This window comes from Zootoca vivipara, chromosome 1, assembly GCF_965207765.1.
Source record: "Zootoca vivipara chromosome 1, rZooViv2.hap1.1, whole genome shotgun sequence".
NCBI classification, from domain to species: domain Eukaryota; kingdom Metazoa; phylum Chordata; class Lepidosauria; order Squamata; family Lacertidae; genus Zootoca; species Zootoca vivipara.
Window position 1 is genome coordinate 63,862,780 of NC_142582.1, and position 24,300 is coordinate 63,887,079.

At 38.8% G+C, this 24,300-nt stretch overlaps 1 protein-coding gene across 1 annotated transcript in view; it reads right to left on the reverse strand.

The window, feature by feature from the left end:
• Positions 1 to 15,023: 15,023 nt before the first annotated feature.
• OTOG (otogelin) overlaps positions 15,024 to 24,300 on the reverse strand; it is a 96,875-nt gene continuing 87,598 nt past the window's right edge. Inside the window, exons 52-56 of the mRNA XM_088666759.1 lie at positions 24,006 to 24,110; positions 22,906 to 23,025; positions 21,663 to 21,708; positions 17,585 to 17,664; positions 15,024 to 17,453 (exon numbers count right to left, since the gene is read on the reverse strand). Coding sequence (XP_088522885.1) covers positions 17,253 to 17,453; positions 17,585 to 17,664; positions 21,663 to 21,708; positions 22,906 to 23,025; positions 24,006 to 24,110 — 552 coding nt within the window. The 3' untranslated portion in view covers positions 15,024 to 17,252. The remainder of the gene's footprint in view (positions 17,454 to 17,584; positions 17,665 to 21,662; positions 21,709 to 22,905; positions 23,026 to 24,005; positions 24,111 to 24,300) is intronic.

The window sequence follows — 24,300 nt, forward strand, 5'->3', positions numbered from 1 at the left end:
TAGCTGTGACCCTGATGCAGGATGACCAGTCATCTATTGTCAGCTCTTAGCAAGGACAGAAGAGCTATATAATGTTATTGCCTTCAGTAACATTTGGAGAAAATAGAACTGGCTGCAGAACGACATATTCCCTTGGCATCTCTGCCTCCCAGGATAACTGTTGCAGCATAAAAAGCAATGCCATTATATTTGTCATGAATCAAAATAACAATGGTATGCAGCACTCTGGCATGATGGCATCCATACAATATAAGAACTATGCAAGAACATATGGTTATTCTGTTCCCTGCCCACCTTACTCTTCCAGCTCTACGAGTCTTCAATAAGCTAAAGTCCATAGGCCTTATAGATTAACTTCAAAACCATTAAAGTGTCTATTTTCAGACTTGACTAATTCATGTACATGCTCCACCTACTGTTTACAGACACATTCATATTAGGCTTCTTGAGGAAGCTGAGCAGTAGTGAAAGAGTTAAGAGTTTATTGTGCTTTAACACACTTTAGCAGATCATCTTTCAACAATGGCAGTAAAATCAGCATGTAGCTTGAATTTTCTATGGTTGAACCTTGAACGTGAATCATTATATTACAATGTAGTTATTGATTTCAACAGGAAGAGGATTAAGCCCAGAAAATCAGGTTAGGAACCTGAAACTTGACTGAGGAAAATGGAATTTTTCTGGTGCTAAAAACCTCTTATGTTATGTAAAATACATTAAAATTGCAGACAAGAGATTTTCCCATTTGGAAAATATCATTGCTTGTCATCTGAGAAAATACAGATCTGTAGTAAGGTGAAGTTTTCTTGATAAGTGTTGCATTATTTTATTTTTATAATATACAAAAGATTCAGGCATATCTTACATAAACATCAAACTTTCATATATCCCTAAAGGTGTTGGACATCAAAATTTCTTCATTTGACTGAATGAAAATGGCCTCCGAAAGTTCTCCATGCTAATGGGGAGAGGAACAGGCATAATGCCAGAAGCCTGAAGGGAGCCTGAAAAAGGAAATTCTCCAAAAATTCTCTTTTGGGAAATTTCAGCTCAGTTAATCATGAAAATTTATTGCTAGATCAGATTGGTGGATGAAGAAAGCAAAGAACTAAAAGGACTAACCTATTAATTAAAAATCAGTAATTTCTTTTTTTTTTTTTTTTTAATTAAAAAGTTTTTATTAATAATTTAAACAAATACAACAATAAGAAAACGAAACGAAACAAAAACAAAACAAAACAATTCAGCATATTATCAAATACAAAAAATCCCCCACCCCCACCCTGAGTCCTACCCCCACCCCTATCCCTAATCCTTCACAACCTAACTTAGACTTATCTATACTATACTTGTTTCCGGTCACACACGTTGATACACGGTAAGTATTTAATTTTTGTATCTACTAAATTCACAAACAAAACAAAAAAGATTATGGTTATTACAATGTCAATAACATTCATATATCTAATTTGCTATCTTTTTGATTCTAGAGTCCTGTTACATCAGAGAGGAGAGACGATTTATCTATATAAGTGCTCAGATAAACGGTAAGTGACTCCCATTTCCCTACGTTGTCCTCCAGGTTTGTTTCTTTCAATATTTCGTGTTTTCTTGCCAAGTTATAATATAAAATTAATTTTTCTAACCATTCCTCCTTTCTTGGGATTTCTTTTGACTTCCATGCTCTTGCGACTAGTAGTCTTGCTGAAGCAGTCGCATAGCTCACTACACATCTATCTTTAGGTTTTATATCCTCTCCCAGCATTCCTAATAGGAAGGTTTCTGGTTGTTTTTTGAAAGAATATTTCAGAATTTTTTTCAACTCATTGTAAACTAATTCCCAAAATTCCTTGATACGATCACAATTCCACCAAACATGAATATATGTACCTATTTCTTTGCAACATCTCCAGCAGATATTATTGGCACTAGGATACATTTTAGCTAGTTTGGCCGGCGTTAAATGCCATTGATTTTGCATTTTGAATAAATTTTCTAACAAATCGTAATTTGGAGTAAATTTCGAATCTCTTTTCCATAATTGTTCCCATTTCTGCAAATTAATTATTTTACCCAAATCCTGACTCCATTTGATCATATAATTTTTTGTTAGCTCCTCCTCCGTTTCCCATTTTAACAATAATTGATACAGATTGGATATATATTTACCTTCCTTATCGATTAAGATTTCTTCTAATTTTGATTTGTCTTTTTCAAATCCCACCTTTTTGTCTAATTGAAATCTCTGGTTAATTTGGAAGTAATCTAGCCACGTATTTAGATAATTTTTAATTTCTCTATATTCTTTTAATTTCAATACTCCTTCTTTTTCTTCCAGGAGTACGCGATATGTAGGCCAAATGCCCTCCATGTTACGCCTCCTCACTGCCAATAACTCAGCAGGGGAGAGCCACCAGGGGGTTTTTGCTTCAAAAAATCTCCTATATTTTTCCCAAACTTTGAATAGTGATTTCCTAATTATATTAAACGTGAAAATGTTTCTCTTGTCTATTCTATCTTTCATCATATAATGATGCCAGCCAAATCCTAGCCCATCACCTTCAAGGTCCAATAAATCAAAATTCCTTAACTCTATCCATTCTTTGATCCAAACTAGTGCCGCCGAATCGTGATATATTTCCAAGTCTGGGAGACCATATCCCCCTCTTTCCTTGTGGTCAATTAATATCTTATATTTTATCCGGGGTTTTTTCCCGTTCCATATAAATTCTGCTATGTCTCTCTTCCAGTCTTTAAAGCATTTCTCAGTTCCCAACAGTGGGAGATTTTGGAAAAGAAAGTTCATCTTGGGAACCACACACATCTTAATAGCTGATATCCTACCCGTGAATGATAGTTTTAATTTCCTCCATACTTCAAATTTCTTTCTAATTTGTTTCCAAATTTCCAAATAATTGTCCTGAATTAAATCAATTGATTTAGTTGATATCTCTATTCCTAAATATCTCATTTTCTTGCTAATTTTGAGATTTGTATTCTCTTGTAATACTTTTTCTTCTTTTTTCTCGAGGTTTTTAACTAATAATTTTGTCTTGTTATAATTTATTTTTAAGCCGGCCAATTCCCCATATTCTTCTATTGTCTGGATGGCACTGGGAATACTTATAATTGGGTCCTCTGAGGTTATTATGATATCGTCAGCAAAGGCCTTTACTTTATGTCTTTTATTACCGACCACGATCCCTTTGATTTCCTCCTTTTTCCTTGTTGTGTTTAATAATATCTCAAGTGTAATAATAAAAAGAATGGGGGACAAGGGGCATCCTTGTCTTGTTCCCCTCAAAATGTTAATTTTGTTGGTAAATCTTCCGTTTATGATTAGTCTAGCGTTCTGTGATTTATAGATGGCCTTTATTGCTTTTTCTAATCTTTTCCCCAAATTCAAATCTTCTAACAGTTTTAACATAAAGTCCCAGGCCACCCTATCAAAGGCCTTTTCCGCATCCACAGATAAGATAGCAGCTTGTTTATCTCTTCTATTCTCTAAATATTCAATAATATTAATAACATTTCTTATGTTATCTTTTGCAAATCTACCTTTCACAAAACCGACTTGATCTTTCTGTATTATGTCTTCAAGTATAGTGGACAACCTGTTCGCTAGTAATTTTGCAAATATTTTGTAATCACTATTTAGAAGTGAAATTGGTCTAAAGTCATTTGGTGTTACCACTTCTGCTTTCGATTTTGGAATTAATATAATTTGTGCCTCTTCCCAGGATTGCGGAGTAGTACCTTTTTCTAGTATTGTATTGAATAGATCCTTCAGGGGGACCAACATTATCTCTTCTAGTGTTTTGTAGAGTTCAGTTGGTAGACCATCAGTACCAGGGGCTTTCCCGTTTTTCATCGTTTTCAGGGTTTCCTTTATTTCCTCTACTGATATTTCTTTGTTTAATGCTTTTATTTTGTCTGGCGGTATAGGTGGCAATTTATGTTTTTTAATATAATCTTCTATTCTCTGCATGTTCGTGCCTTCTTTCTGGTACACTAATTCATAATGTTTTTGGAATGCTTTTAAGATCTCTTTTGGCTTTTCGAGGGTTCTATCTTCGAATACAATCTTATTAATAATTTTCTCTTTTTGTCTTTTCTTTAGCTGCCATGTTAATAATTTGCTTGGCTTATTTGCCCATTTAAAATTTTTGTATTTCCAAAATTGCAAGTTTTGTTCCAATTCGTAATCAATTAATTTCTCATATTCCGATTTTAGAACTTTTAACTCATATTTTATGGATTCGTTTCCCTTTAAAATTAATTTTTTCTCCTTCTTTCTAATTTCTTGTAACAAATTACTCTTCCTTTCCTCTCTAATTCTCCTCAACTTTAGGTTTTGTTGGATAAAGAACCCTCGCATCACCGCTTTCCCTGCGTCCCAGACTATAGTGGGATCCACCTCTCCCCCATTATTTGTATCCAGGTAATCTTTAAATTGTTTTAAGGCCCCTTGTATTACTTTTGGATTTTTTAACAAGAAAACATTTAACCTCCATCTTTTATCCTTTATCTCTGGGGCCAACGTTATCATTACCGGATTGTGGTCCGATAGCGTTTGTGGGCCTATATCTGCTTTTGTCAACCTCAAAGTAAACTCCCTGGGAATCCAAATAGCGTCTATCCTGGAGGCTACTTGGTGCCTGTGTGAGAAATAGGTAAAGCCTTTCTGAAATGGATGTTTATGCAAAATCCAAAAATCAGTAATTTCTAAACACAATTTCTAAACACAATTCTAAACCCCAAATTCTGTTAAAGATCAGGGCCCAATAATGTAAGACTTTGTGTTTTTTAAAGTGTATATACTTTTCTAAATTGGTATTTTATTTTACATGAGAACATAAGAATGCTAGTTCAGACCAAGTGTTTGTCTAATCCAGCATTCTCTTCCCAACACTGTCCAACCAGTTGATTTCCCCACCTTGGACTTCATTTGTATTGCCATAGTGGCTGTGCCCTGACCATTTCTTTAAAGCCTACATCCAATAAGTGGTATGTTCCCTCAGGACACGAACAGGGCTGGTGTTTCTGGGATAGATGAAATCAACTTCAGAAGCAAATTTCAGTTTCTCCATTGGAATTATTTGTACACAGTTGTCAGTAAAGCTGCCAGTCATGAGACTTGAGGGAGTGGCGCTCCAACAGTGAGTATGTCAGAGAAGATAAATAGTATGGCAGATGAACCTCACAATGACTACAGAACACAACTCTTAAGTTTACAGATCATTCTGTAGAAACACCTGGCAATCTTAGAAACAAATGAAGCCTAGTTGATCTAAATCAGGCACCCCCAAACTTCGGCCCTCCAGATGTTTTAGACCACAATTCCCATCTTCCCCGACCACTGGTCCTGTTTGCTAGTAGGGATCATGGGAGTTGTAGACCAAAACATCTGGAGGGTCGCAGTTTAGGGGGTGCCTGATCTAAATGAAGTCAGAAACTAAGTGAATCTTGGGAAGGAGTATTTTCTATTTCAGTTCAATGTGCAATATTTCAGATGTCCACCAGGCAGCAGATTTCTTGGCCTTTTTGAAACATGTGTGTATGTGTGGAAGAATAACTGCAAGAGGGTTTGTTTTAAATTTAAATCTCCGCTTGATACTTTATAAATTGGTTTGGCACTTGATGATAAAGGACAGGGTCCATGAACCTGTGTTTTAAAGCAAATCTATTCTAAACAGGCTTTGGCACTGGACCTGCCACCTGGCATCACTTCCAGTCTGTTCTCAGGCACCTCTTGCTGAAATAATAATAATCTGGGCAGGATTTGCACTAATTCCTCATATTAAAAGTACATCTTAAATGTTTGGGAGGAGGATTTTCTTAAACAGCATCTTGCACCAAACATTATGCTGCAAACGTTTGCAAGACTTTAATTTGAACTTCAAATGACATATTAACCAAAATAGACTGCATGAGCAATAAGCAAGTCTCAGACTTTGTAACTCAGCTAGGCTTTCAGTTCATTCCAAGTATCTAGATCATAATTTAATAGTTTCAGAGAAGGGGAGTGTAACAGGAGATGAGTCCTCAATGACACATTGATTAAAATAGCTACTTGGAAAAAAAATGCCTTGGATTTATCTATGTATCGGTAGGAAGATGACCTTGGGTTGATGCATAAGGTTAGTAGAACTGGACAAACCAGCAAGTGAAGGTTTCTCACTAGGCAAATACTTCTACAAACATAAAGTTTATAATCTCACTTTTCAAGAATATCTGTGGGTATACTTTATCAGTTTGCCTTTTTAAACACGACTCCCATTTTTTCCTGACTATTGGCCATGTCAGCAGGGGCTGATGGGAACTGTATTTCAAACATCTGAATGACACCAATTTGGGGAAGGTTGGCTTAGAGCAGGCATCCCCAAACTTCGGCCCTCCAGATGTTTTGGACTACAATTCCCATCTTCCCCAACCACTGATCCTGTTAGCTAGGGATCATGGGAGCTGTAGGCCAAAACATCTGGAGGGCCGAAGTTTGGGGATGCCTGGCTTAGAGGCTAGCCTTGGGCCAAGGCCTGACCCAAGGTTGTTGTTGTTGGTTTGTTTTAATTAGGTTAATTTACTGTTGGATTATAAAAATTTGGTGTTTCTATCAGGCTATGCTAGCATGGAAGTTGTAAAATGAATGTAAACATTCAGGTGTTATCAGATAATGACAATTTTACTGTATTTGGGTTTAAGGATGCAAAAATAAACTGATTATTGTAGTCTGAATACTCACTGGATATCCAGGAAGGTTTCACGGTTAGGCACTGTGTGTAGCACCTACTTAGTAACACAGTCCAAGAGAACTACTTCAGATTGTCTTATTTAGGAGAAAGCATTTTGGATGAGATGAAACAGCAGCACCATATTTTCTTTGATCTGCTGCTCATACACAGAACAGCAAGGACAGGCTAAATAAAAGGCAAGGTATCTCAGTAGCACTCAAGAGGTTAGGTCAGGCATCTCCAAACTGCGGCCCTCCAGATGTTTTGACCTACAACTCCCATGGTCCCTAGCTAACAGGACCAGTGGTTGGGGAAGATGGGAATTGTAGTCCAAAACATCTGGAGGGCTGAAGTTTGGGGATGCCTGGGTTAGGTAGTGGGGTCACTCAATGAGAAGAAGCCTATTAGGATTTGAGAGCCATGAGCTGAGGTAGAAATTCACTGCCAAGCAGCTAGTGAGCATTTTTATAGAAGCAGAGAAAGAAATGAGGCCTTTGCTGGAAGTGATGCTCTGCAGATCCAAGTGGGATGGTTGAAAATGAGCTACCAGGTTCAGAAAGTCCAAGGAGAGGAGAAATTGCATTGTGATATTTCACTAGGAACACAAACATGCTCAAAGCTGACCCTCAAACAGGAGAGGGCTTTTATAGGAACTGAATATCTAAATCTGAAGCTCAGGAATAAGGGAGCAAAATGTAGTTCTTCCTATACTGGTTTAGTTTGAGGCCCACAGTATACTCTGACTTAACTGTATTGTGTTTCCATGATTTTTCTTCTTATGGAGAATTGATTGCTCAGACTTTCAGCTTATAAAGGAGAAAATGTGTCATCCATCAAAATATGTCTGTATGCAGTCTTAACTTCTAGCAATGTGATAGGCATGTAAAGCCCACGAAAAGTTGTCCCCTTGTTTTTTAGCCTGGGCTCAAGGGTGCATTACCCCAGTTACAACAAAGATACATTTGTACGGGCATACAATGTGACAGCTCCTGAAAGTATCATATTCGTCTCTGGAAAAGTTTGCGCCTTGGAAGAAGAACCATTCTAAATAATGGGGTACTATAAACATTATTTGTATCCATATTGCAAACATAAAGCCTACACCCAATAGAATGTACATTTAATTCCAAATTTGTTCTTTTCCTATCTTGTTAACAGTGTTTATTTGCACATACAAATAGTTCAAAGGGAGCCTAAATTGTCCAAACGTCATTTGAGCACAAGGTTTGAGATCTTTGTCATCTCCATTAAATATGGTTGGTGGGGATGAGCATGAAGACTTTTTTCGTTGTGGCTGCTGAACTATGGAACAACTTCTCTCTGGCTAGAGCTTTCAGGCTATTGGTTTTTATCTGATGTTTTCTGGTGTGTTTAATGCCATAATTTTACGGTTGTTGCTGTTTGAGATTTCATTTTCATTTTTTGATATCGTTTTTCTCTGTGCTATGTTGAGTGCGCATTGACACAGAATATAAATATTGCACTAAATACATAAAATAAAATAAGACTGGTTTAAAGAAAAGCCTGTACAAGTGCATGGGAGAATTGCTGATTTCACTCCCACCCCCACCCCCACCCCACATAAAATTATATTTATACATCACTTTTCTCTAAGGAGCCCAAGCTGGTGTATACCCTTCTCCCCCTCTCCATTTTATCCTCACACCAACCCTGTGAGGAAGGTCAGACTAAGAGATAGTGACTGACACAATGACACCCAGTGAACTTTAGGACTGAGTGAGAATTTGAACCCCGATCTCCTAGATCCTAGTTCAGCACTCTCGACTTCTACATCACATAATAGGTTGTAGGTGCCACTCTTGAGAGTTCCCAGACTTCACATGTGGGCTTTCAGGGAGAAGTAGGGAACTGCTGCCAGAAAGGGAGGTGCCAATGTAATTTAAAATTTCTTCCCCTATACACGTAAGTTTGTGTTCTAGGCACCAATCTGTTTTACAACATTCCAGTACAGTGGTACCTTGGTTCCTGAACTTAATCCATTCTGGGAGTTTGTTCGACTCTCAAACCCGTTCGAAAACCAAGGCGCGGATTCTGATTGGCTGCAGGAGCTTCCTGCACTCAATCGGAAGCCGCATCAGGTGTTCAACTTCCAAAAAATGTTCGCAAACCGGGACACTTACTTCTGGGTTTGTGGCGTTCCGGAGCCAATTTATTTGGGAGCCAAGCCATTCGGGAACCAAGGTACCACTGTATACAAAAGACCTATGCAGTAATGGATATCACAGGCTGATTTTCCATCGGTTGTGCAACAATGTAGAATAAGAAAGTCAAGGGAAGCACACCCCACTTGCCACAAAAACCCCACAGCAATTAAAAAAACCCCTCCTTAATAATCACAGCAGTGATTAGGCTTTTGCACTCCCATTAACCTGCTTGACTCTGGGGGTCAGATGCTATGTCCTCTGAGCTCATCAGAACCTCATGTCCTTTACTTCAGTCAACCCAGATCCAGTGTGCCTGTTTTTTTCAGAATATTGATTCAGTCATTAAGCTGAAGATAAGCAAGCGTAAAGTAATGTGCAAAAGTGGAGCGTTTGAAAAAAAATTTTTTTTGCTGCATTGTAGAATTATAAATGCATTTATTTAATATCACTGTATAAGCTTTAAACTATGTTGCTTTAAAAGGCATGGCAAATTTATGAATGAAACTGTGCAAAGAGGATTTAAAAAGGGCTCGGCAGCAAGTGTTCAGGGGTCTGGATGCAGCCTGCCACCAGGGTAGCATGAAATCATTTGATAATTACACCATAGCCAAGGTGGATTAGTGTACCATAAAAAATATAGGGCTGCATTATTTTTATTTATATAACAGATGGATCCTAGAAAGAGACTTTAAAAAAAACATAAATGCAACACCATGCCACTGTTGACAGAGGATTTAGAAGTGTTACCATACAGCCGGGCCAAAAAAACTGGGAAATGTCACCATTCCCTTCTCTCTTTTTTTCCTGTCAAGGAGAAGAAAGCTGAGAAACAAATGTTTTAATGATATGCATTCCATGCTGGGATCACTTAGGAAGCAGCATTGTCAGAAAGGATAGGTTGCTGTAGATAGGTGGTTTACTTCCCGGCTCCTTGCTTTGAAAGGATTTAAGCTTGGAGGGAAGCACTGTAATATTTTGCTGTATGAAAAATTCAGCAGCGTAGAAGATTCTGCTTACAGCAATTGCCAAGCCTCTGCTTTATCCTGTAGGGCTTGTCGGCATTTGAACATTATTTAGCTCTTAATTTACTCCCTGCTCTTTGAATTAGACTGAAGTAGTCCACTCCCACATGTATTTGAACTGGTATAAGGGGAGCAACTTTTGTCTTGCCCATTCTTCACGGCAGGGATTTGCTTTTGTGTTTGTCCCAACTTTATTTCTATTATTATTATTATTATTATTATTATTATTATTATTATACACCGCCCTTCATCCAAAGATCACAGGGTAGTTCACAACATAAAAATACAAAATGAGAACACAAAATACATAATAAAACAAAAACTAACCAATAACCTCACCCAAAACACATTTTAAAGGCCTGGTTATAGAGAGAGGTTTTCACCTGGCGCCTAAAGATATGTAATGAAGGCACCAGGCGAGCCTCCCTAGGGAGATAATTCAAACTGGCAATTTTATATTGTGGTTGGAATACATGACGTTTCCAGCTTAGACCAAATTCCATCATTATATGGTAAATCATCTTCTTCCAGTTTTAGGATATTTTTGACTATTTTGAAATGTGTTCTCTTCAAAGGCAACAAAATTGGTCCTAATAAAGGTATAGGACCATTGTTGATGTCATTTTTCCCCTAATTGAGCAGCATGGCTGTCTGTGTCTTATGCAACCCTTATTTACTAATGCTGATAATCAGGCAACAACGACAATACAAGCTACACTAGTTCCCTGACTAAGCCACACTTGTTTAAAGAATGTCAGGCATTTTAACAGGATAATATTCCTCTAAATAGAGGAATATACTGCAGAGGCCACATTCAATTACATCTCAGAACCCCTGTGGAAGCACAAGTCTCCAACGTCATCACAGTCCGTGTGTGTGTGTGTGTGGATCAGGCCTATTATGGCCTGATCAAAATGCTCATTTCAAAATAGAACTTGTCTGTCTTCTGTCCTCTTTAGGAACTTAGGAAGCAAGAAGTCAACAATATAGCTGCCAGGAGGGAATAGGGCTTAGATAACACAGCTGTGGGATTAGGCAAGAGAGATCAAGAGCAAGAGTGCTCTTTAAGCTTCTCCTGTAATTAAAACATGAAATGTGGAACAAATTGAATTTTGGAAGATCAGGTTTATAAAATAGTCAAATTTATTTTTATTTCAGTCCCGCAACAGGAAGATAATGATGGAAACACAAAGGGACAGTGGCCCTATATGTATGTTTCACCATTCAATCTCAACATTGAACATATTTCTATCAAACAAACTTGATGATAGGCCTAAAGATATGCAATGCTAGCAGTGACTGAGTCCTGTACTACTAGCTTCTACATTAGTCAACAAGCGATTCAAATTGGGGTGTCTCCCTTATTTGGTAACTAGAATAGAAACTTCCATGTTTAAATCCACATTCATGTATTTGTTAATTTAAAACACTGTGCTATCTTTCCAAAGGCAAAACTGACTAAAGAAATTCTATGTTAGCCTTAAACCATGGGTAGGCAAACTAAGGCCCTGTCGCCTTCTAAATCCAGCCGGTCCGGGAATCAGCGTGTTTTTACATGAGTAGAATGTGTCCTTTTATTTAAAATGCATCTCTGGGTTATTTGTGGGGCCTGCCTAGTGTTTTTACATGAGTTGAATATGTGCTTTTATTTAAAATGTGTCTCTGGGTTATTTGTGGGGCATAGGAATTTGTTCATTTTTTTCTCCCAAAATATAGTCCAGCCCCCCACAAGGTCTGAGGGACAGTGGACCGGCCCCCTGCTTAAAATGTTTGCTGACCCCTTAAACACCAAAACCAAATGAATGCCAGGGGGCACCAATGCAAAAATGTGCCCACCATGCAAAAAGTTTCAGTAAATATCCATTTAAATCCATTTAAATATCCATTTAAAAATACACAATGCACAAGAGGCTCTTTTGTCTTCCTACTCAGTTCTGGCTCAAGCTTTCCTACATCAAACATATTTGCTTAAACATGGTCACAATTCATTGGATATCAGGGCTGTTTTGAATAAAGGAAAGGTGCAAAGAGCTTCTCTCTATGACAATGGCTGATGGTTTGATGGTGGGAGCATGTCTGCACAATTTTGTTGTCCCGTTTCTTTTTATGTTTTTAGATCTGGCAGCCATTTTGTGTTTGGCCACATCCCCCAGGGCAGCCATTTTGTGACAGGCACTCACAGCACTTTTTCAAAATTCCAAACATGCTCACTGACCTGAAAAGGTTGGCAACCCCTGCTGTGAATGTCAAAGAAGATATTTCTGATATATTTCCCTGCTGAAGGTAAAATTCTGAAAATTGTCGCAGGCATGCTTCTAATGTCAGAACAGACATGTGTGATAATCTGACTGTCAGGAGTATGGGGGGCCTGTAGTGCTTTGCAGGACTGGGGCCTGCTTCAGCTTGTGCTGAAGAAGCAAGGCGTGGCCACACAGGTGAAGACCTCAGCTTGTGCTGGAGAGGCAAGGAGTGGTCACTCAGGTGAGGCCACTTGATACCTCACTGCACCTGGTGGCAGGAGCTGGGAGGGATAAAAGCTCAGCATTTCCATTCAGCTCTTTGCCACAGCAACGCTATCCCTGCCTGGTTGCATCTGGCCTCTTGCTCCTTGGACCCTTGCCTTGCCGACACCTTGATTCTTGCTCCTTGGACCCTTGCCTTGCCGACGCCTTGATTCTTGCTCCGTGGACCCTTGCCTTGCCGACGCCTTGATCCTTGCTCCGTGGACCCTTGCCTTGCCGACGTCTTGATCCTTGCTCCGTGGACCCTTGCCTTGCCGACGTCTTGATCCTTGCTCCGTGGACCCTTGCCTTGCCGACGCCTTGATCCTCGACCCTTGTACCTTCGCCTTGCTTCTTGTTCCTTGAACCTTCGCCGTGCTTCTTGTTCCTTGAGCCTTCACCTTGCTCCTTGCTCCTTGGACCTTCGCCTTGCCGACGCCTTGCTCCTTGACTCCCTGACCTTCGCCTTTGCCTTGCTCCTTGACCCTGCGACTGCCTGCTGCTGGACCCTCAGCCCTGCACCTGTTCCTGCTTCTACACCACCATCTTGCCTCTGGTTCTGACGCCCGCCGACCGGACCGTGACACTGACACATGAGCTGCAGTAAAAGGTCAAAGGGCTCTACAAGAAATACCTCTCATATTCATGTCAGAAGGATCCCGTGCATCCTTTGACCATTTCTCAAATGTAAGTGAAAAATAGGAACACATAAAGTATAAACAAAATATGCACATAAAATGTTTCGTTCAGAGTTAATTGTGTTTTGGCAGCTACAAGAGGGAAGAATTTGAGATTTAGTGGGCAGCCTACAAAAGTTTCTCTGTCTCTTTTAGGTCTGAGAACAAGCCTTTCAATGGCTATTAGTCTTGATGGCTATGTACTACTTTCACTACAGTTATACCTTGGTTTAAGTACGCCTCGGTTTGAGTATTTTCAGTTTAAGTACTCTGTGGACCCGTCTGGAACGGATTAATCCACTTTCCATTACTTTCATTGGGAAAGTTCAGGTTAAGTACGCTTCAGTTTAAGTACTCCACGGACCGTCTGGAACAGATTAATCCACTTTCCATTACATTCAATGGGAAAGTTTGCTTCAGGTTAAGTACAGACTTCTGGAACCAATTGTGTTTGTAAACCGAGGTACCACTGCCTCTGAAAACCATTTGCTGGGGAACATGAGCAGAAAGAGCTAATATTGCACTCATGTCACAGGCATCTGATAAGCCACTGTGAGAAATTAGCTTTCTGTCTGATCCAACAGGGCTCTTAGGTTATAAAATGGATAGAGACCCTCTGAAAGGAACATTGCGCTAAAGAGCCTCCATTTAAAGTTTGGGGATAGAAACACAGTATCTTTGAAAGGCAAGAATGTTTTTTATTTTGATTATTCGGTGTAAAATGTGACCAATTATGTTGTACATTTCAGTGGGAACAATTCAGAAAGATGGTTTGGGGGGGGGGGGGGAACCACCACCATCCGGCATTGGTCAGCTGTGTTGCAAAAACTCACTCGAGGATTTGTAACACAATATAAATGAAATACACCAATGCCATCTTGTTGCATCGAACACTTTAAAGCACTAGTAGAAAGAACTAATCTATAAAATAGTGCCTGTTTATTAGATAAGTGAATATAACATGCAGAGTATGCAGAAACTGATAGCAAACAAACCGATGTGACTTTTGCCTTAGTATTTTTTATTATCATTGAGGCAAATTCTAGTACCAGGGATTCTCAAAGGCAGGGTCAAAGTACATGAGTAGATTATTCTGTCCTGTCAATCAACCTGTCCACCTTTAACATTTCGCAAGCTGTTTTGTTATTTTGCTGCAACAGACTCAACACAAGTACTTCCCTGCTCCCCCGAGCATCTGGCATGATACTGGCATGGCTGCTTAGAGGATGGGGTGGTGTAGAACAGGAGTGAGGGTGGGGCTATGTGAGTACGAAAGCAAGTTTGGTTCCACCAGTGTGCCTGTGTGGCCCTGACCTCCCTTCCACCCTGTCTCACCCTTGCACCATCTGGGTGAGCAGCAGCAATGCTGGTGTCGAGAGATCGGCTCTGCCTCACAACGCCAGCTGCTGGAAATAGTTCAGAAGCTGAATTATACAAAGTTATTGAATATAATATTGTTTTCTTGATTTCACAACACATATTTTATCGAATCGCTCAAAGAAAGTCAGGAAATAATACAGTTGATCAGAGAGAATCATGTGCCACTTGCTGTTACAAACATCATGTAACCCATCTCTTTTGTTGATTTTGTTTTGAGAAGCCAACTTCCATAATACATCATAAACTGCTTCTGAACAGGCTCCCTCAGAAAGTGGTGGATTCCCCTTCATTGGTGGTTCTTAAGCAGAGGTTGGGTGGCCATCTGTCGTGGATGCTTTAGCAAAGATACCAGCATTGCAAGGGATTGGACTAGATGACCCTTGGGGTCCCTTCCAAGTCTATAGTTCTAAGATTCTGTGAAAAGTAGCTTGAAATTCAATGTAGGGAAATTATCATTTGAGAAAAATAATCAGTCACCCCCAAACTACCTAACTATATAGAGAGCTAGTTGTACATTTCTCTAGATGGTGGATATTCTCATTAAGAGACAAACAAATGTCACACATACAATATGATATGCTATAGAAGGCAAAAGATTTATTTTTTCATATAAAATGTGTTTAAATTGAAGGAAAGGGAAACACTTTTTAAATTTGATAAACTGGTGTAAATCAGTTTGTCATACTGTTTTCAAGATGCAGCTATTACTAATATTTAACTTGGATACTGTCAAATGGCAGATCTATATTTCCTAGAAAATATGCTTTTACATAACACCATAAAATATTTAAAATATCATATTTCATACCAGGGAACGTTTATATATACAGTTCTCAATATTGAAAGTATTTCCCTGATGAACAACTATATTTATATCATTTGCCTTCTTTTGCATTATCAGTGTGATTTATACTTTCTTACAAATTTACTTGCAGTGTCACCCAGTGTATATACAGACACAACACAATATTGTCTAGGTATTACAACTACAATCCTATACAAACTTGCTTGGGAAGAAGTCACACTGAACTCAACAGGACATGCATAGGATTCCATGGTACACTATTTGAAGATGTGTTTTGTGTGTGGGGGGGGGGGGAAGGATAGTGAACATGTAGGGATGGGGTAGGAATCTGTCTACTCTGATTCAAAAAACAGGTTTGTCTAATCCAACCTGGGTGGATCGTGACCAGAATTGCCTTAATGGTCTTCAGAACCCTCAGTCTGGCAGGTTCATTTATAATGCAGCCTGATGGCTGCCATCTTTTTCCCACCCCCAGCAATTTTCCTTTTAAACTTCTAAAACAGGGCATCCAATTGCCCACAGTCTGAGCACCTAGTGCCACCAGGACTTGATGATGTTCCGTCTCTGCCAGGGAGAATTGGACAGTAAAAGCATTGCAAGTCCTGTAACGCTCAGGAGAACTTACTGCACACTGAATCAATTTGCATGGTGGCATAAGTACCATGCCACTAAAGCTGAAGGCAGCTGGGTGCCCTGCTTCAGGATTTTTTGTGGGGAGGGAAAGATTGGAGGCAGTGCCCAACTCTTGGACCACCTGGTATTTTATTTTATTTTATTTTAAAGTGTGTTTCTAGGCAGATTTTTAAAGGATTTTCCATTTTAAAAAAATCTTCCCAGAAACAGGAAAGGATAAATTTAGCCCCATAGCTTCTGGAAACTGGGATAAACTGGTCTTTAATGGGTCCATCCATCCCTCCTAACCTGGCACCTTCCAGATGTTTCAGATTACAACTCCAATCAGTCCCACTGAGCATGCCAACTGTCAAAGACAATGACAGCTGCAGTCCAAAACATCTGTTGGGCACCCTGTTTTAAAAAGTGGTGGTGTGGTTGACACAGAATTAATCAGACTTCCACAAAATCAGTTCTGTCTGTTTCATGGCCTCTTTCAAAGGCAATCCAGTTTCTTTTGAAAGTTGGCACATACCACAATTTTTTAAAAATGAAATTAACAACAGGACCAAAATCCTGCAATTTCAGATTATTATTTTTTGCTTTTGTTTTTATTATGGACTAGTAATAGAAATCTAGCTATAAAAAAATTGACCAAACGGATCTCCTTTCTCCCCAAACCACTAAAGAAGTACTATCTATCACCTTTCCATAATGAATAGTTAACTGAATGGGTGCTCAGGGGAACACAGATCCATCTTCTAGAACCATCAGTAGTTGGACACAACTTCATTTTTGCAACTAGAGCTGGATCAGGGGTCTTCTCTTTTAGTGGTTCTAAGGGATGGTTCATATATCACAATCAACCAATGATTTGTAGATTTAACATCTTACATAAATTATATGACTTCATAAGAACAATGTAACATGAACAAGCAACTTTCAAAACAGTATGGCAATAACTTCCATGAACGGGAGAGTTTGAAAATGCATATTTGCCTCTTCACAGTCATTGCTACCATGAAACTGTGTTTTCTCTGTTTAAATGTTACACTGCTCCTGTAAGTAGACCAGTCACACAATCTGTTAAGTGGCCAATTTTGTTGTATGAACTAACCCTTAGAATACTGTGCCTCATTGGAACGTTCAGATTTTTGTGGGGTCATGTTCTGAAAATACAACATCAGTGCTGTAAATTCATCTGTTAAGCAGAGAGCCCAGAACACAATCCAATTTATTTAAATGCTGTTTTTTTTTAACTGTAGGCAACTGTGTCATCAACATTCTTTGTCCTAACTCAGGGCTAAAAATTAATTTTCCCCAAAGCTGTTGAACACATTGATTTCTTGTAGCATTGTTTCATGACCACTGGCAAGAACAGTCTGTGGGTTCTTGAATAGTATAGCTGACCCAGGTGGAGTTGCCACTGCAATATAGCTGCACATTTCGTTTGTGTAGCCCAAGTTCCCTGCAGCATTTGCAGAATCTTGCATATGTATTGATGTTATAATTATATATGCTTGCAGAAGGGCATTTTCCATCACAGGAAACAATATTTACCTGAAAATAAGCAGAAAAATAACTTTATGTGTTAAGAGAAATGGCTAAATGGCTTCCAACCAACAATAATGCTAAACTTTCAGGGTAACAGAGTGCAAATGGTAGCAGGACACTGCTAGTCATTTACTTACTGGTGTGTTACTTCGACAATCGTTCTTGCGTATTGTCATCCTAACAGTCACCTTTTTGCAGAATTTTCCATCTTCCTTGCCTGCAAAGAATGACATGATTAGAAACCAGTTGATACACCAGGTAAGTATACAGCAAATAAAAGACAAACACCATGAGCAATGGTCTATGTCAGGCACCCCCAAACTTTGGCCCTCCAGATGTTTTGGACTACAATTTCCATCATCCCTGACCACTGGTCCTCTTAGCTAGGGATCATGGGAGTTGTAGGCCAAAACATCTGGAGGGCTGCAGTTTGGGGATGCCTGGTCTATGTCATTCAAATTTTGGACTCTTAAAAATGTTCTAAGCATTATACCGTATTTATTATCAGCACAAATATTCTATGTATCAAAAAAAATCTAAAGATAGATAGGACTGTGTCAGTATAGTTGCCATTGAAATGAGTGGAGCTTGTACCAATGAAATTCCTGGGGTTGACAGCACCCTAAAATTCACTTTCCAAATCAACAGAAAACTTAATTCCAAATGTATTTATTTTAAAGTACCAGTGATTTTAATAATTGTTAAGTAAGAGCTCAGGACTATAATCTAGGACCCTAGTGTTAAATTACTTACTCATGAATGTGAATAGGTCTATCTCAAAATGTGGAAGTAAACTATCCAAGTATTTTCTGAAAGCACTTAACATAATTTAATTCAGCTGAATTCAATACTACTAAACTGGTGTTACATAAAAATAAATATGGTGTGTACATGGCAACATTCATAGTGCCAAGTCTACATTAATTACATCATCATATTTTGGGTAAGCAATTTGAAGATTGCACTCTAAGGGTTTCACACTATGACAATTGCACAACATGATGTGACATCCCAAATTGCCACAAAGGTAACAGCCACCAATGCCAAACTGTGTAATAGGGAACTAGATAGATGAGATGAAGAAACAGTGCAACTGGAGGCAACTTTCCTATGCACGATACCCCACTCCAAATCTCCAACACTAGCCCAACTATTTTACATAGGAGTTACAAATGAATAGCAGACAGGCTGCATTACAAGCTAGGATATGTTTGCAACACATGAGATAACACTGTTCTTACATTGGCACAAACTCCTGAATAACACCAGTATTCACAGAGGTGTTTTATTGCTATCATTCTCAGTTCAAGCTACAAGCCTTTTAGTTAGGAGTGGCCCCTCAGTGAGACCACCTTCACATGCAGCTGAAGTCAAGCTATTTCTTCATGCTGCAATCCTTCATAGCTAGCAGCTACACCTCACACTACAGCCAACTGCCTTGAAAATATGGACAGGTGGCATACAAATATTTAAAATAAAACAAGTCAAAACAAATAAGAACAATTTGCTTATTTGCTTCCAATCCAATAGGAACTCCACCAATTGTATGGGGAAGACTTTTGTGATTATTGCACTGTTTCTGGTTTGCAGTATTTCTCATTGAGCAACTACCAGCACCACATAATTATTTTTAGAAATGTTATATAACAGATGATAATACTTAGCCATTTATTCAGCATTTACCCAAGGAGACAGTGCTGTACACATATGGCATACTTTCTGGATAAGTGTTATTTTAACAGCAAGCTTTAACAAGCAAAGTGATTAGTTTCTACCTTCTACAACACTATGGAAATTACTGAAAATAGCAAGCAAAATAACCATGCAGCAAGCTAAAACACTATGCAAATGCTTACTACCAACAGTACATTGTTGGCTAACAACAATGCACTGCCCATACAGTGCAAAATGAAAAGATGTGTGAGCAGATCTGAAAAGTGAGCAGTTCATACTACAATACAGCTTATTTCAACCAGATGTTGTGACCTGAGGGCATGATGCTCCTATGAGGGAGTACATTGTTGGAAATCAACAATGGTTCTGTCTGGTTTGTTCCTACTGATTTCCAAGAATATGTACCTGTGTTACAGCTAGCGCTAGGTATAGGAGTGACTGGGCTAACGGGGAATGGGAGCAACAATGACATTCCAGAACCTAATAAGAATATTACAAATTGAACACATTATATATGATACATAGATGCACAAACATTAGGGAGGAATTCAGTGTTGCGCTAAGGCATTCCTTCCTTCAAGGTACGTACATATTTTGGCTCTACTCCTGTTCCCCATCCCACTGTTCCAAGAGTTCTCCCAATTCCTCCATGATAATTGGGGGAGGAGGGGGAATGAGGGTGAGGAAATCATTCCATCAAGGAAGCCTAATTGCCTGCACTGACAGAGCCTCTTAGTGCTACTTTGAATTCCTTCCTGAGTTTAAATAATATTTTCTTGTTTTATATTTAAAATAGGTTCCTGCTCTTGTGCATGTAACTTTCTTTTATATGTAGCAGTTGCTAAACAATTCCCTTCTCCTTAAATATCTTCTTTATTTTTAAGTAATATTTTTTTATTTTCCCATGTTTGCATCCTTTTTTTCTTCCAGGGAGCTCAACGTGGAATATTTTAATAATTGTATTGTACTGACATGTACATATTACTGTAAGTATATTGTATATAGGGACACGGGTGGTGCTGTGGGTTAAACCACAGAACCTAGGGCTTGCCGATCAGAAGGTCGGCAGTTCGAATCCCCGCGACGGGGTGAGCTCCCGTTGCTCGGTCCCAGCTCCTGCCAACCTAGCAGTTCGAAAGCACGTCAAAATGCAAGTAGATAAATAGGAACCGCTACAGCGGGAAGGTAAACAGTGTTTCCATGTGCTGCTCTGGTTTGCCAGAAGCGGCTTTGTCATGTTGGCCACATGACCTGGAAACTGTACACCGGCTCCCTCGGCCAATAATGCGAGATGAGCGCGCAACCCCAGAGTCGGTCACAACTGGACCTAATGGTCAGGGGTACCTTTACCTTTATATTGTATATAATAATATAATACATGAGCTTTACCACTTCTATCCACTCTACAAATCTACATGGTAGGTTTAGGCTGAAGTAAATGACTAAACAACAACAACAAGTTGTCCAAAGTTACCCAAAGTGCCTCATGACTGAACAAGGATTTGAGCCCAGATCTTCCAAGGTGAAGTCTAACACTCTAACCACTTCACACAATCCAACATGAAGACACACACTGTTAGTCTATGGATTTTGGTCTAGATATGGAACTACATGATGTGCCACACAATCCAATGAATGTTTACTTGGAAATAAGTCCCATTGAGTTCAATGATTTACTCTAAAGTAAGTTATCATAGGATTGCAGCCTATGATATAAACATATGCCCAAGTAATTCTGGGCTTAGTAAAATTGTGAGGATCTGTGGAATTATGAAATGAATAAGTTGACAACTCCTTTGTACCATAAAACAAAGATACTACGTCCATGATTCATTCATCCAGTATATTTAAACAAAATATTAGTAATAGTTTCTGCTTTTCACAGCCCCTCTACTTCTGTAATGTGTTAACTTTATTTTGAGGAATACCAAAGAAAGCTGATGTCAGAATAATGTTTTAAAACTTCAGCTAAAGGAAATAAACAGCAAAGCTCATTTAAATAAACTAAATGACCATGCAACCAAACTAATATTTCAAATCATAGTGAATGAATCATTGATTAGCAATTTTCCAGCTCTTGCCCACTCCCAGCTGGTTGGTCTGATTTGTGAATTATGATTGAAAGAATCACTACTGCTTGCAGAAAAGTAGCCTTAGATTCAGTCCCAACCAGCAAAAATAACACAGGTGTCATTCTAACCTTAGTAAATATTGTCTTAACTCAGCCAATCTAGATTTAGTTTTATTGGCAATGGTAGACAATGCTATCACCTGTGTAATTTTTTGCAGTCATTCACAATCTCATACTAGACACACAATGATCTAAACAAACATGGAGGTGAATTTCATTTATTTAAATGGCACATTATCTCTTAATAACTAAAGTTAAGTTCAGAATGTTACTGCTATTATAACCATTGGGTAAACCAATTTTATTCTTGTTATTGTTAGTGTTGTTTATTGTTTAGATGTTTCAGAAGGCAACCAGTACCCCCCAAAACTCTCTCATATGCACATCATTATTGATGTTTTGTTACTTACATGTTTTGCAGCATCCTTCTAAGAATGGTACAATATATCCTCCAACCTGAATTTGTATTAAAAAAAAAGTCACTACCAGTATGGAATCATTTTTAGCACTAATTCACAAGTTGTAGTAGTAGTACAGATGAACTATTGGAAGAGAGCTTAACTGCACTATTAAGGAAACTAAACAGTAAATAAACCAGAATCTAGAGAATAATACAATATTTATTTTAACTGAAACAAAATATGAGCAGTTGGTTACAGCGTGATGCTGCTAATGCCAATGTTGCAGGTTCGATCCCCATATGGGACAGATGCATACTCCTGCATTTCCAACTCTACAGTTCTGTAATTCTATTATTACATTTTAAAAACCCTTAGATTCAGAGTAACGTTCATTCTAAACAAAAGTCAGATCAAACAGATTAGGAGCAACATAGCAAGACTGCTCTTGAAAGTCTACTTGAGAGGAAAATGTACGGTAAGTATAATGCTCTAGGCACTTTGCCTGCCCCTCTGAACTGCCATGGGAGTGACACAACATTGCTTTCTTTCCATCATCTGTAGAACACTTCTACACCTGGTAAATCAATGAGCAGTCATAGTGCTCACTGTAGAGGCCATTTAACCTTTATGGCTCTGAAAAGACACTTACTTACTTACTTATTTACTTACTTACTTACTTACTTACATATTTGCATCTATATCCCTCTTTTGTTCATGGTGGTGTACATGGCTCTCCCTCTCTCCATATTATCCTCGTAACAATGCTGTCAGGTGGGTTAGTCTAAGAGGTGGGAGATTGTCCCAGTGATCTTCATGGCTGAATGGGGATTTGAATCCTGGTCTCCCAATTCCTAGTACCTACACCCTAACCACTATACAGCACTGGATCTATTGTAATGTAGTTTACATTACATATAGCTCTAGGGTAATTATATTACCATGATGTTGCGAGCATCCCTGTTTCCCCACCAGTGCTGCCCAGGGGTGTGGTGGGCACACAGAGACTTCCAGTGTGGTGGTTTTGTGATCTATATGTTAAGTAGATCTGAATGTTACAGCCAGGAGAAGGGTCACTCGCCAGAGGGAGGAATGATTTCAACAGCATCCCATTTCCAAATGCAAAGTCTAACCTGTGTTCCGGTTCTTTAACCTTTATAACCTTTTGTTCCATCTTGTTGCAATAAATGGAAGTGTCCAGAGGAAGCAAAATAAAAGCTTCCAAAATCGAATGCAAAATGGATGAACCACTGACCTTCACACATTCTGTTTCATTAAACGGTGGACAGCTGATGGCTGATGTAATTAGAACAGGTCCAAATGGTGTGTTTGCGCAGTCATATCTGACACAGTTCGAAATCCAACTGGTGCCAGGCTATTTTGAGTATTTAAAATAATTATCAGAAATACAAACACTTCAAAAACCAATAGAATTTGCAGAGCTTTTTTTAAAAACAAAAACAAACTTGATTTAAAGTCAAAATAAGCCACTTGCTTTCACTGTGGGAGCTGTCACTGACATTCCTAATACCAAATACAATCTGTACTGTGCCTTTCTGAGAAACAGGACTTCCAGATGCATCCATGAAGTCATACAGTTCTGCACTGTAGCAACCTTGGTTTATTATATTTCTTATTCCCACCTAGTCCTGTGACAGACCAGCAAAATTCAATGTGACTTCTGAAAGGTTACATAGCTCTATGTGGGGTGCAAATTAGTAGTGAAAGTATTGCTGTTTCTCCCCCTTCCACCTCTTGTGAAGAGACGCCAAAGCCTACATACTGTTTGTTAAAGAGCTGGACTATTCCTCTACTATCTATAGTCCTCCCTATTGATCTTACAACACCTTAAGACCTTCATTTTCAATAAAAATGAAATGATGGGAAGAAGAATGGTCAGCAACTGCATTTGGCCACTGGAATCAGCACTTACCCATGTCCTTAAGGCGGCTGGGAGGTTGGTGCTGTGCAAGGGCACTGGTCGAGCCAATCTTGCACTCCTGCTGGCCACCAACTGCCTTGCCACCTTGCCCTCTCCCTCACAATAAAAACAGTGACTCCATTGTCAGGAGGCCAGGTGAGCACCATGACCCCACCGTGTCATTCACTACTGCCCAGGTAGCTTCCATCATACATAGCTATGCCATCACCAGAGTAGGAATGTGCAACTTCATGTTTCCTAAATTTGTTTTGCTAATGTAATTTGAGCACAGATTGCTTGCCAAGATAAGACTAAAAAATTCCACTACAGGTTTTTTGGTTCAGAAGTACAAGCTTAACTTAGCACTTACACTTAGTAACCAATGAGAGCCACTCTCCCTCCATTAAGAAAAACTAAGTACTGTACGAATTTACCTTAAAATGTGAAATTGTTCCATTGCTGAAAGAGTGAACACAAGATACATTCTTGCATTTTCCACAACAAGTTGTTACATCCTCTGGAGGTTCATAGACTTCATTCTGAAAAAGTAAAGAATATCATTTCAAATATAGTTCAAATTAGGAATTAAGATTACAATAGTGTATTTTTTATTGCAATATTCCATTGAACTCTATCATAATCATAGTATCTAACAGTACTATTAAATGTATTGTACCTTAAATGTACTGCTGCTATTACTAGGAGAGCAATGTACTTCAATGGCCCTTA